The 12,059-nt window shown below is 56.4% G+C and overlaps 1 protein-coding gene across 1 annotated transcript; it reads left to right on the plus strand.

Annotated features, from left to right (window-relative positions):
• Positions 1-10,510, plus strand: LOC110593680 (KH-type splicing regulatory protein; the record flags this gene model as incomplete). The annotated part of the gene is made up of 19 exons (XM_044913120.1): positions 1-30; positions 1,602-1,698; positions 2,325-2,363; positions 2,710-2,749; positions 3,612-3,661; positions 3,902-3,973; positions 4,724-4,781; positions 5,090-5,264; positions 5,458-5,556; positions 5,916-6,014; positions 6,141-6,243; positions 6,922-7,022; positions 7,151-7,295; positions 7,374-7,534; positions 7,621-7,730; positions 8,155-8,243; positions 8,350-8,547; positions 8,652-8,729; positions 8,818-10,510. Coding segments are annotated over 19 exons (2,022 nt in total), but the record flags the coding sequence as incomplete, so codon positions are not given.
• Between the last annotated feature and the right edge of the window lie 1,549 nt (positions 10,511-12,059).

Raw genomic sequence — 12,059 nt, forward strand, 5'->3', positions numbered from 1 at the left:
TTCGCCGACGCCGTGCAGCGGGCCCGCCAGGTGAGGAGGCCGCGGGCCTGAGGGGCGCGCGCGGGCGGGGGAGGGGGCGGGGTCACGCGCGCGCGCGCGGGGTCGCGGGGGGGCGGCCCGAGGCCGCCGCGGGGTCACGTGGGGCGGTAGGCGGGGGCCTGGGCCGCCCAGGGTGTCTCCAGTGGGCCCCCAGCGGGTGACCCCCCTGCAGGGTGAAGGGGTGGCCGGGGGGTCGCCAGGAACGGCCCCTGGATGTTCAGGGGTCCCGGAGGGCTGGGACTCACTTTGGGGAACCCCCCTTAGGACACCCGATGGCATGATTCCCTCTCTAGGAAGCAAAGTGTCCCTCTTCCCGGTGGGGAGGGTCTTGCTTTTCCCTTACCTCCCCATCAGGGCAGAGAGCTCTGTTTGCCCCCAACCCAGTCGCATTTTTTGCCCGCCCGCCGGGAAGAAGGGACTTTGGGAGGAAAACAGCCTTTTTTCTTGAGCCTGCAAAGGGGGAACCCTTGCTACCAGAGTGGCCGAGCACTTAGGCGAAATGGGGAGGGTGGGCACAGGGTCTGGCTCTTTTTGATGCTTCCGGTGGCTTGAAAGGTGGTCTCTCTTTGGGAAAGAGGGGAGGGTCCCACCACTGTGTTTTGAGGCATGATGATACCGTGGAGGTGTCACATGCTGTTGTGACTGACCTCCTCAGCGCCTTTTGTGGCCTCCCCGCGTCCTGGAGAGCAGGAGGCCTGTAGAATGGGAGAACTTTGCTGCCCTCTCAGGAAGCCGACTGTCGGGGGGCCGACTGAGTGCTTTTGCGATTGAGTGCTTTCCTTGAGTTGTTCCAGTGCCTCCAGGGCAGAGTGGGAGGTCCCGTTAGGTGAACGCCCTGTTCCCGCCCAGTGTGGTCTGTGGCTTTCTCACCTATGGAGCAGGGTAGGGTTCTAACGTGCACTTGATCTGGTTGCCCACCAACCTGCCTTGTTGGAGAAGCAGTTGTAACTAGCCGAGTTGATGCTCTTTGCTGGGGTGGGGAAAGGCCTCAGCCCAAGAGCTTTGGCTCACAGTGTTAAAAAAAAATTGGGAGAGGTGGAAAGATAGATCCTTAATTCATGGTTTGTGTGTCTTTGGAAAACTTGTAATAATCCCACAGACTCTGGTCTTAAACTTGTGGGATTGGGGTTATTTGAAATTGCTCCTCACGTGTCTGACATGTAACCTGTGTTTTCAAAAAGGGTCTTTTCTTTTGGTGGAATGAAGATTTCGGATGCCTTTAAGCAAAGACTTCCCTAAAATTTGTTCAACGAACGCAGATTTTGAGGGGGAGGGAGATAAAGGAAAGTTGTGCTCTTCACCATCCCAGAAGAGCCAGGCTACAATCACACTTCCTGCCTCCCTCGTGGAGGCAACCTGAGGACCCTCCTGAGAGCAAATCCGTGTGGATTGTGGTCCAGTTGCAAACAACATAGGCGCAGATCCCAACTAGAAAGGGGGTTTGAAATTCCTGGATGACTATTGAACGCTGAGGCCCTCGGGTACGTTCTGAGAAGTTGGTCTGAGCACCAGGGAAGGTTGGTTGTGGTGGTAACCTTCTGTGCTTACGATTGTGTTTGTAGATCGCAGCCAAAATTGGAGGCGACGCTGCTACAACAGTGAACAACAGCACTCCTGATTTTGGTTTTGGGGGCCAAAAGAGGCAGTTAGAAGACGGAGGTAACTATAACTACCTGCTGGGAAGAAGGCCTGGGGGTAGAGTGAGGTGCCTTTGTTTGAACGTGGTTCAGAGTCAGGGGGAAGCCATTTGGTCTTTTAAAACCTCAGCAATCCCAGCTTTGTTCATTCTTTTTGTTCGGGCTGCCATCCTGGGGTATCAGGTGGCTGAGAGGAGCAGATTGATTGTGACTAGGTCCAAGTTGTAAGTTCTCAAGATTGTTCCTCCCCTTCTGGTAGGCTTGGGAAATGCTCGCGGTTTTGTTGAGGCCCCACATAAGTGCAGTTTGGCTGGCCCCAGGGCATGCAGTACTACCCACAGTAGCCAAAATGATCAGTGTGGGGATCAGCCAAAACCAGACTTACACCTGGGCCCTTCCTGACCCCGGACTCGAGTGCCACCATCATTGTTCCTGTTATAAAGAACTTTTTTACTCTTAAGTGCTAGTGGTGGGACTGATGGAAGTCTGGTCGCACTCCGGGGTTAGTCCCTGCTAGTCTCCTGTCTTGGCTCTGATATGGGGGGTGGGGGAGGGGGGATTGTTTACCAGGCCGTGTGGCATCAGCATCAGATTTGAGGCAGCTGTGGGTGGGTGGGTGCAGCATCTGACATCCTCTCTCTTTCACAGACCAACCGGAGAGCAAGAAACTGGCTTCCCAGGGAGACTGTAAGTCCGTTGGGGGGTGCAGGCAGAGGGCAGCTTCAGGGTCTTAAGAGATTTTTAGGATTTGGGAGCTAGAATCTCTAAGCAGATGGCACCTGTCCTTTATGGAGGCTCTAGGTGCTTATCATCTGGGGTCCATGAGCTTTAGGGATCCCAGAGCCCCCTGGAGATTGAGGCAGACAGTCCGATGTGAGGCGGGTTCATCACACTCAAGTGCTCAGGAAGGCTCGGGAGCACTGTGATAGGTGCCAGCCACTCCTCGGGCAGGCAGGGGTACCTGGGGGCCAGCAGTGTTCAGGGTCCCAAAGAGGAGCCAGGCCAATCTTTGCTTTGAATTTTCTCTCTGCAGCCATCAGTTCTCAACTTGGACCCATCCATCCTCCCCCCAGGTAAGTTGTGATTTGGAGGACACTTGTTTCCTTGTCTGTCAGCTGTCTCTGGCCTTTCTTGCTGACCTGGGGGAGAGCTGTGTCTGGGGGCTGCACCGTTTCGGACTTTGTCCCCGCTGCTTGCTTGGCCACAGAGAAACCCAGGAGGCAGAAGAGCTGCCTTTGCGCCTGTGTGTGGGGCCCAGGGAGGGGCGGTCTTTGCGCCCTGTTGCTGCCTGCGCCGTGGGACACTCCTCGGGAGACAGCCGTCTTCCCAGAAGGGCTGGGGGCCGGCCGCGGCGTCCTCGTCCGCCTTCCGCAAATGCTTGATCCCCGAGAACTGGTGGGGCCTGGGGTTCTCTCCTACCTTTTGCCGCCTCCCCAGCCCCCAGTGACCTCAGTGGATCTGTTGTAGAATCCTTTGTGAAGGACCACGTTGTTTCTTTTTACGCTTCTAAGAAATGCAGTAAAATTGGTTTGCTAGGGAGAGGACATGGAAGAGATACAAACCTTTTTTTTTTTTTTTAAGCCAAGAGACCTGAAATGATTGTCAGAATTGTGTAAAAGCGTCCAAGTGTTTGCTTTTGCCCAGAGTCTGTGGGGCCACGCTGACCCCGACCAAGCCTCTTGTGGCTTGCATGGGGAAACTGAGGCCTCGAGAGGTCGAGTGGCTTGCTGTGAGGAGAAGGAGCTCTGTGCTCTTGTCAGACTCTGCTTAGGCCTGTGGGGTCTTGGTCCCGATGTGGTGGGAAGCATGGGCAGAGGCCAGTAGCACCAAGGGCCCCACAGGTTAGGGGCTGTGGCTTTGAGGGGCCTTTTCTCCTGGAGACCCTCTGTCTATTCTGTCTCACTTGAGACCGACTCTTATCGTCTCTCTTTGCAGGACTTCAATGACGGAAGAGTACAGGGTCCCAGACGGCATGGTGGGACTAAGTGAGTGTGGGTCACTGTGGGATGCCCGTTTTCCCTGTCTCTCAGGGACTGTTCTGGGAGCACCTGCTGGCCCAGGAGCTTTTGGTGTGAGAGGGCCTCCTGTACTGTGCGCTCACCTGTCCTCTCTGGGCGGGGAGGCAGGTGGAGCTCTCAGGAGGACCAGGAACCCCTGCCACACGGTCTTTTCAGTGCTGGAGTACCCTCATCAATCTCTGCTTTTTTTCCCTTTTCTCCACGTAGTCATTGGCAGAGGTGGTGAACAGATTAACAAAATCCAGCAGGACTCAGGCTGCAAAGTCCAGATCTCGCCAGGTACGAGAGCCAGATTTGTGTCAGAATGGGCACTGGGCTGGGCTGGGCTCCTTGTACTTTTTTTTTTTTTTTAACAGTTCCCTGACGGACAGAAGTGAGACAGGTTGGTGGTCACTGAGTGACCTCTAAGTGCCAGGCTCAGGGCAGAGTCTCAACCAGGACAGCACGGCATCCAGCAGCATAGCGGCAACTTTCGTTTTCTTTGGCTTCACAGTTGTGGGGGGACGGCCGAGGCGGGAGATCGAAGATTGAATATAGGAAGTTTTGCTCTAAATTGTTAGTTAAGTCACCATCTGAAGTAAACACCCAACAGGAAACCAGTGGGAATGTGTGAGGCAGGGGGATGCATTCAAAGGAATGGCTTTGAAACCCAGCCCGGGTTTGCACCCCAGTCTGGCTGCTCAGCTGCGCGCGCCTGCTGGGCAGGGGTTTGTGAGGACTGGCTCTAACGCAGTGGGGATTGTAGACTGATCATCGGTGGTGGCAGGAGTGGCCCCGCTTTGGGACCTCACCTTCCGCCTCACATTTTTCCCTAAATGTTCTCCCTCCTTGACTGGACTCCAGGCTTCCCAGCCTTGGTCTTGCATAGAGCAGCCTCCCAGGAGTCTAATGAGGGAGCGATTTGTCAGGCCATTAATGGTGGTACAGGCAGTAGCCGTTGTTCATTGTGCAAGTTTCACCATCTCCCTGGAAAGCCTTTCTCCAGTGTCCGTGGACCCGGGAGGCACTGACCCTCTCTCTCCTCTGCAGACAGCGGTGGCCTCCCCGAGCGCAGCGTGTCCTTGACAGGAGCCCCAGAATCTGTCCAGTAAGTCTCTGGCGGGGCCTGTCATTGTGATGAGGGGAGCAAGCAGAAGCTCTCTCCATCCTTTGGAAAGTTGGGGGCGACTCCACCATGTCCCTCGACCCTTGCCCTCTCCAGGGGGCTGTACTGATGCTTTGATTGCCTGGACTTCGAAGATCTGGGAAAACCACCTGAATAGCCCCAGCCCTGGGGACGGACCCTCTTCATCATCTGTCAGACACACGTGTTGGAGTCACCTTCCCTTTGAGCTGGATGGGGCTGTCAGACCAGTACTTGTTCAAGTGTCTGAACCCCGCTCTTCTCCTTCCCAGGAAAGCAAAGATGATGCTGGATGACATTGTCTCTCGGGGTCGTGGGGGGCCCCCAGGACAGTTCCACGACAATGCCAATGGAGGCCAGAATGGCACTGTGCAGGAGATCATGATCCCCGCGGGGAAGGCTGGCCTGGTCATCGGCAAAGGCGGGGAGACAATTAAGCAGCTGCAGGTGAGGGGTGGGATGGAGGACGGAAGCTCCTCCTGTCCCAGGAAAGTCTCCTTCCTGCGTCTGCGTGTGCACACCCCACCGACTGCTTTGTCAGAGCCTCTTACCCTTTGTGATTACACCTGCCCCCCACGTGCACTAGCCCCAGATAGTCCTTTGAAAGCCTGGTACTGACTCTCCCGCATTGGTTGTAAAGGAGCGAGCTGGAGTGAAGATGATTTTAATTCAAGATGGCTCCCAGAATACGAACGTGGACAAGCCTCTCCGCATCATTGGGGATCCTTACAAAGTGCAGGTGAGAACCCTGGGGGTGACGGGGCGTCTGGAGAAGTGAGCAATAGATAGGGCTAGAGATCTGAGTGAAAGGAGAGAGGTTTTCCAGAGCATTCGCTTGAAGTCAGCCCAGGACTCCCACTCTCATACTGAGTTCTCCCTCCCAGGACTGGACATGAGCAAGAGGCCTGAACTCTGATCTTTCATTTTCTTATCTGGAGAATGGGGGTTGCTGGCCATCCCTTCTCGGGATGGCAGGTCAGGAGCTCAGCAGGGCTCTGCGGTGGGCCCAGCTTAGGTCCATGAGCCCTTGGGTCGTGGGAGGCTGGGGGAACAGTGTTGGGGGCTTGCCCTGTGCACACCATGCATGTGTGTTTGCAGCAAGCCTGTGAGATGGTGATGGACATCCTCCGGGAGCGTGACCAGGGTGGCTTTGGGGACCGGAACGAGTATGGATCCCGGATTGGCGGGGGCATCGATGTGAGTGCAGGCTTCCTGTAGTAGTGGAGGGCCGTGGGGTGGGTGTGACTCATGCTCTGGTGGGCGGAGGGCACCAGAGCTGTGGGGACAAGATTCAGTTGACCCTTCACATTCCTGTCTCCTCAGGTGCCAGTGCCTAGGCATTCTGTCGGGGTGGTCATTGGCCGGAGCGGAGAAATGATCAAGAAGATCCAGAATGACGCTGGTGTGCGGATACAGTTTAAGCAAGGTCAGGGGCCTGGCTGAAAAGATTAGCTGGGTGGGTGGTGGCCGTGTCTACTAGTTCTGTTCTCAGGATCACTCTGAGGTTCCACTGCAGAGAGCCTGGCACCAGGGAGCCCGTTGAGCCTCTTTGTGGTGCCTTATTACTCCTAGCTGGCAGAACGTGTCCTTGTCTCCCTCCTTCATGGGAGAGCCATGTGAGAGAGTTCATGAAGGGCAGACTTGCTGTCTTCCTGTCATCAAATCTATCCCTTTCCTCTCCCCCACTGAATGGCCCATCCTGACAGGGCAGCCTGGACTGGATCAGATCCCTCTGTCCCAACTCTGGGCTATTCCCAAGCCTCAGTGAGAGTCTCCCAAGTGGCAGGCCCATTCTGAGGTTTATTGTCGTTCTTAGTTTCATGAAATGCATCTGTTCTGGGGGTGCCACGTGCAGGAAGAAGCCTCAGCTGCCACCCTGCCCTAGTTGGTCGGTTTTTTCCTCTGGAAACCTGGCCCACCCGCATTCTTCCCCCTCCCCCCCGCTCCTCCTCAATACATGGGGTGTGATGAGCGGCACTTTGAGCCTGAGATATTTCTGACACCTGGCTTGGCATGGTGTCTACCTCGCAGAGGCGGTGTTACGGGGGTTTGGTGTTGTGCTTTTCTTTAAAATCCATGTCTCTGTTCTGGATGCTGGCTTCAGATGATGGGACAGGTCCTGAGAAGATAGCTCACATAATGGGGCCCCCAGATCGGTGTGAGCATGCAGCGCGGATCATCAATGATCTCCTCCAGAGCCTCAGGGTAGGTGGCTCCAGGCTCTGCTGCTGGCGGCTGGTGAGGGCGGAGGGAACTGGCCCAGCCCTCCCGGAGAAGTCCAGGGGCCAGGCTAGCTTTCTGCGGTCACTCTCTGCCTCCTTCCTGTCTTGCAGAGTGGTCCCCCGGGCCCACCAGGGGGTCCTGGCATGCCCCCGGGGGGCCGGGGGCGAGGAAGGGGCCAAGGCAACTGGGGCCCTCCTGGCGGTGAGATGACCTTCTCCATCCCTACTCATAAATGTGGGCTGGTCATCGGCCGAGGTGAGTAGGCCTGCCTGCATGCTGTTCCTCAGCTCCCCCTCCTCCTGCCTTCTCTTCACTATCTGTCGTTCCCCACAGGTGGTGAGAACGTGAAAGCCATAAACCAGCAGACAGGCGCCTTTGTGGAGATCTCCCGGCAGCTGCCGCCCAATGGGGACCCAAACTTCAAGTTGTTCATCATCCGGGGCTCACCCCAGCAGATAGACCACGCCAAGCAGCTCATTGAGGAAAAGATTGAGGTGGGCTCAGGGAGGGGTTCTTGGAGCCTGGACACATCTCCTGTCTCCTTCCCCCACCCAAGTGACTTTGCTTCTCCTTCCTCCAGGGTCCCCTCTGCCCAGTTGGACCAGGCCCCGGAGGACCAGGCCCTGCAGGCCCCATGGGGCCCTTTAACCCCGGGCCTTTCAATCAGGGGCCACCTGGGGCTCCCCCGCAGTGAGTATTCATTATCTCAGCTTCCTGGGATTTGGGACATGGGGGTTGCTGTGCTGCCAAGAAGAGCAGCGGACCCCATTTTCATTCAACACCAAGAAGTGCTGATCATAGCGGTTCAAGGCACGATCCAGCCCAGACTCCTACTCCTGTGTGATCGGTGCCATTTTTAAAAGATGTTACAGATGTTGACCCTGGTCTCCCACCTAATAGGCAAGCCCGTGTCTACTGAATTTGGGCGACTTGCACATCTTTAAGCCAACGGAGTTTGTGTTCTTTGGCATTGTTCGTCTCACCTTTTCCTGGGCGGAGGGCCTGTGACTGAGTATAAGCAGTGGGCTAGGCCTGGGCCCCCTTCCTCCCAGCCATCCCTGCCCCCGTGGAGGAGTGGTCCCAGCTCACTTGCCCTGTCTTTCTTGTCCCGCAGTGCGGGGGGCCCCCCTCCTCACCAGTACCCACCCCAGGGCTGGGGCAATACCTACCCCCAGTGGCAACCACCTGCTCCTCATGACCCAAGTAAGTAAGGCTGCCCAGGTGAAGGGCAGGACAGGGCTTCGGTGCCCAGGTGGGGAGGGCGGGGCTGGCTTCCAGTGCTGCTCTTCAGCCCACTGCTCTCCTACAGATAAAGCTGCAGCCGCTGCAGACCCCAACGCCGCCTGGGCCGCCTACTACTCACACTACTACCAGCAGCCCCCAGGCCCCGTGCCCGGCCCTGCACCGGCCCCCGCGGCCCCCCCTGCCCAGGGCGAGCCCCCACAGCCCCCACCCGCCGGCCAGTCAGACTACACTAAGGCCTGGGAAGAGTATTACAAAAAGATCGGTGAGTGTGTGGGCCGCCGCAGGGGCTCAAGTAGGTCGGAGGCTGGTGAGAGGCAGCCGCGTCCCTGTGCCATCCTCTGACCTCTCGAGGCCTTCCTCCTGCAGGCCAGCAGCCCCAGCAGCCCGGAGCGCCCCCACAGCAGGACTACACGAAGGCCTGGGAGGAGTACTACAAGAAGCAGGGTGAGCCGCTGGGGTTGCGGGGCAGGGGCAGGGCCAGGCCCTCGGGCCCCCGGTCACACTCGCTCACCGTGACTCCGCTTCCGTGCAGCTCAAGTGGCCACCGGAGGGGGTCCGGGAGCACCCCCAGGCTCCCAGCCAGACTACAGTGCCGCCTGGGCTGAATATTACAGACAGCAGGCCGCTTACTACGGACAGACTCCAGGTCCTGGCGGCCCCCAGCCTCCACCCACACAGCAGGGACAGCAGCAGGCAAGTGGGAATTGCCACCCTCCTCCTCCTCCTTTTTCCTTCCAACCCCCGGCCACCGTCCATCCTGCCTTAGTGGGTAGCGCCGGAAATCCCTTCCCCTGCGGGGTGTGTCCTTGATGCCTGCAGCGGGGGCCGTGTGGCCAGAGGTCTCCGGGAGTCCCCACGAGCTGGGGAAGTGTGCGCTGGGTCCAGAGGTTAAACGAAGAGGCCTCCCTGCGCCGGCCCGCTTGTTCCTGTGTCACGCTGTCTCGATGCTGGGGGAGAGCGCGAAGCAAATACAAGGTGGAACTGTTGAACTGGTGGGTAGTCCTGGGGGTGGGGGGCAGGCCAGCAGCACAGACCTTGGTCGCCATCCTGGCTGCTAACTCACTCATTCAAAATCTGGCCACTTGGGAAGAAAACGGATGTGTTTTCCCCTCTCTGCATTACTTTTTTGGGTTTTGTTCTTTGCATTCTTTTATTTTTAACCCCACAATCTTTTCCCCGTGTCCAAGTGACTGTGTGTTGCAGGCGGCCCCAGCGTGGGTCAGCCCTGGCTCTGGTGGGACTCGGGGAGCTTGCCACGGGGACCGGCCGCAGGGCCCCTCCCGCCCTGCCTGGGCTCCGCCGCCGCCTCCGCTCTCGCGCCTGCCTCTGTGTCCTGGTTTTGTCTGTGAAGTGGGCATGACGATCGCCGCCACCTTCCAACCTACCTCACAGGGGTGTTGTGGGGACACCGTGATCTCTGAGATTGTCATGTTGTGATGCGCCGGAGCACCTACCTTCCCGAAGACAGAGGGCACCCCTCCTCCCTCCCACACCCTGAGCGCGCTTCTCCCTCTCTCCCCGCTCTGCCTCTGCGGCCCCCGCTTCTCTCCTCCTGGTCTTCACGTCCCTCTTGCTCCCTCCTCCATCAAGGAGCCAGTCTGACTTCAGCCAAGGGCCCTGGAGCATAGACTAGACACTTACAAACACATCGTTCCAGCCCAAGCTCGCCACAGGCGCAGGAGAGGGGCTTCCTGGCCCCCTCCTTGCCACCGTCCCCCCCAGTCTCCCGCCCCTCCCCCCTCCCCGTAGTGACCAATTCCTATCTCTTCCCTCTCCGCAGGCTCAATGAATCGAATGAATGTGAACTTCCTCATCTGTGAAAATCTTTTATTATTTTTTTTTCCATTTTGTTCTGTTTGGGGGCTTTTTTTGGGGGGAGGGGGTTCTTTTTTTTTTTTTTTTTTTTTCCCCTCATGTGTTTGGCGAGAGAGCGATGGCTGCTGTGGGGGGTGCTGGGGAGCCCTTGCTGTGAGTGGCTTGGAGGTCACAGCCTGGGCAATGCCGGGCTCTCACTCTCTCGTTCATTCTGTGTGTCTCATGCTTTTTTCTTTCAAAATTGGGATCCTTCATGTTGAGCCAGCCATAGAAGATAGAATTAAATCTCTGCCAAAAAAAAAAAAAATTTTAAATATAAAAAACACAAAAAGCAAACAAAACCTATAAAATTATATATATATATATAAAAATCTCTATCTCTTCCTGAAACTGCCTCTTTCAGGGGAAGGCAATTCATTTTCTTCCTACCACCCCTGGCCCTCTTCATGTTTTTAAAATAAACTTTTAAAAAGGAAAAAAAGTCACTCTTGCTATTTCTTTTTTTAGTTAGAGTTGGAACATTCCTTGGACCAGGTGTTGCTATTGCAGGCCTCCCTCCCCCCCCCCCCCCCCAGTCAAGCCCCTTGATCTGCTGCTCCTCCTCCCCCCTGCCTCTCTCGGCTCCCTGCAGCCCCTCCCGCCCCCCACTCCCGGGACTGGTCTTGGGTTTCAGCTGTTCAAGAGGACATTGAAACTGAAAACAAATTGAGAACAAAAACAAAAAATTGTATGGCAGTTTTTACTTTTTATCGCTCGTTTTTAACTTCACAAATAAATGATAACAAAACCTCCCCGTGTCTGCTGGGTGCCGTCTCTCTCTCTCTTTCTCTCTCTCTTTCTTCCTCTCTCTCTCTTCCTCTTTCTCGTTTTCTTTCTTTCCCTCCTCTCTCCCCCGCCTCCTGTAGAGTTTTGAAGCAGATGTTTGTTTGTTCTTTATAGATGTTGTAAAAGCCTGATAATGGTGATTGGAAATTACAAGCTTTGTGTTGTGTTTTTTCTTTCTTTCCTTCCTTTTTTTTTTTTTTAAGAAAAAGAATTATAAGAAAAAATAGTTTTCTGCAGGCGCATTGTGCTTTCCTAACTCCCCCCCACCCCCCCCTTTTTTTTTTGGTTAAATAAAGTGCTTTTTGTCTAAAAACTGCGTGCTGGCCGCAGTTGTGTTTGTAGGAGACAAGTTAAAGAGGAACAAGGGTTGGCCAATCAGTGGGGTCTGGGTCCCCCAAAGACTGCTCTTCTGGTGTTGCCTTGCAGAAAAGGGAATAGGGTGAGCCCCAGTGGAGTAATCTTCCCCCATCCCACTTTTTCCTCTGGGGACATGGGGAGCAAGACACCCAGGAGAGGCTCTGGGGCCAGGTGTTTCCATGGACGCAGCCTGCCACCACAGCAAACCCATGGCTGTGTGCGCCTCACGGGAGTCAGACTGGCCTTGGTAAGGCACCTGGCTGGGGCCTAGTAGAAACCAGGCCTCGTAAAGGATAGCACCGGTTCCAGTGCTTGGTGGGACGCTGTGCCGCCCAAGGGTGAGGACCGGATATGGAAGACTGACCTGAGGGGCCATCTGAGCTGTCTGGCCCAGGGGCGATCATCTGGAGCCCTACTGTGTGCCTGGAGTGCTCTTTCTGGGCTTAGAGTTGAACGCTAACACAGATCAGGTTTCATGTTCAGAAGCCTGGGCCCACAGGCTTCAAGGGCAGCCCCAAGCAGGAGCCCACAACAGCTCACAGTCCCCCCCCCGCCCCAGGCCTTGTCCAGGTTGGTCAGGAACCTGCTCCTGTGGGGGGCCCCCAGTCAACCCACCCCCGTGGTGCCACGGCCCAGAAAGGGGCTGTCAGTCTGGGGCCTCGTGGGGAGTCAGCTCAGATTAAAGCCTGGCCTGCCGTCACCAGATGTCTTACCTCACAGGCACTGCGCCCCTTCTGAACCCCGTGTGGGTTCTGGGATGAGGGCGAAGGCAGAGCC

This window comes from Neomonachus schauinslandi, chromosome 1 (assembly GCF_002201575.2).
Source record: "Neomonachus schauinslandi chromosome 1, ASM220157v2, whole genome shotgun sequence".
Classification (NCBI taxonomy): domain Eukaryota; kingdom Metazoa; phylum Chordata; class Mammalia; order Carnivora; family Phocidae; genus Neomonachus; species Neomonachus schauinslandi.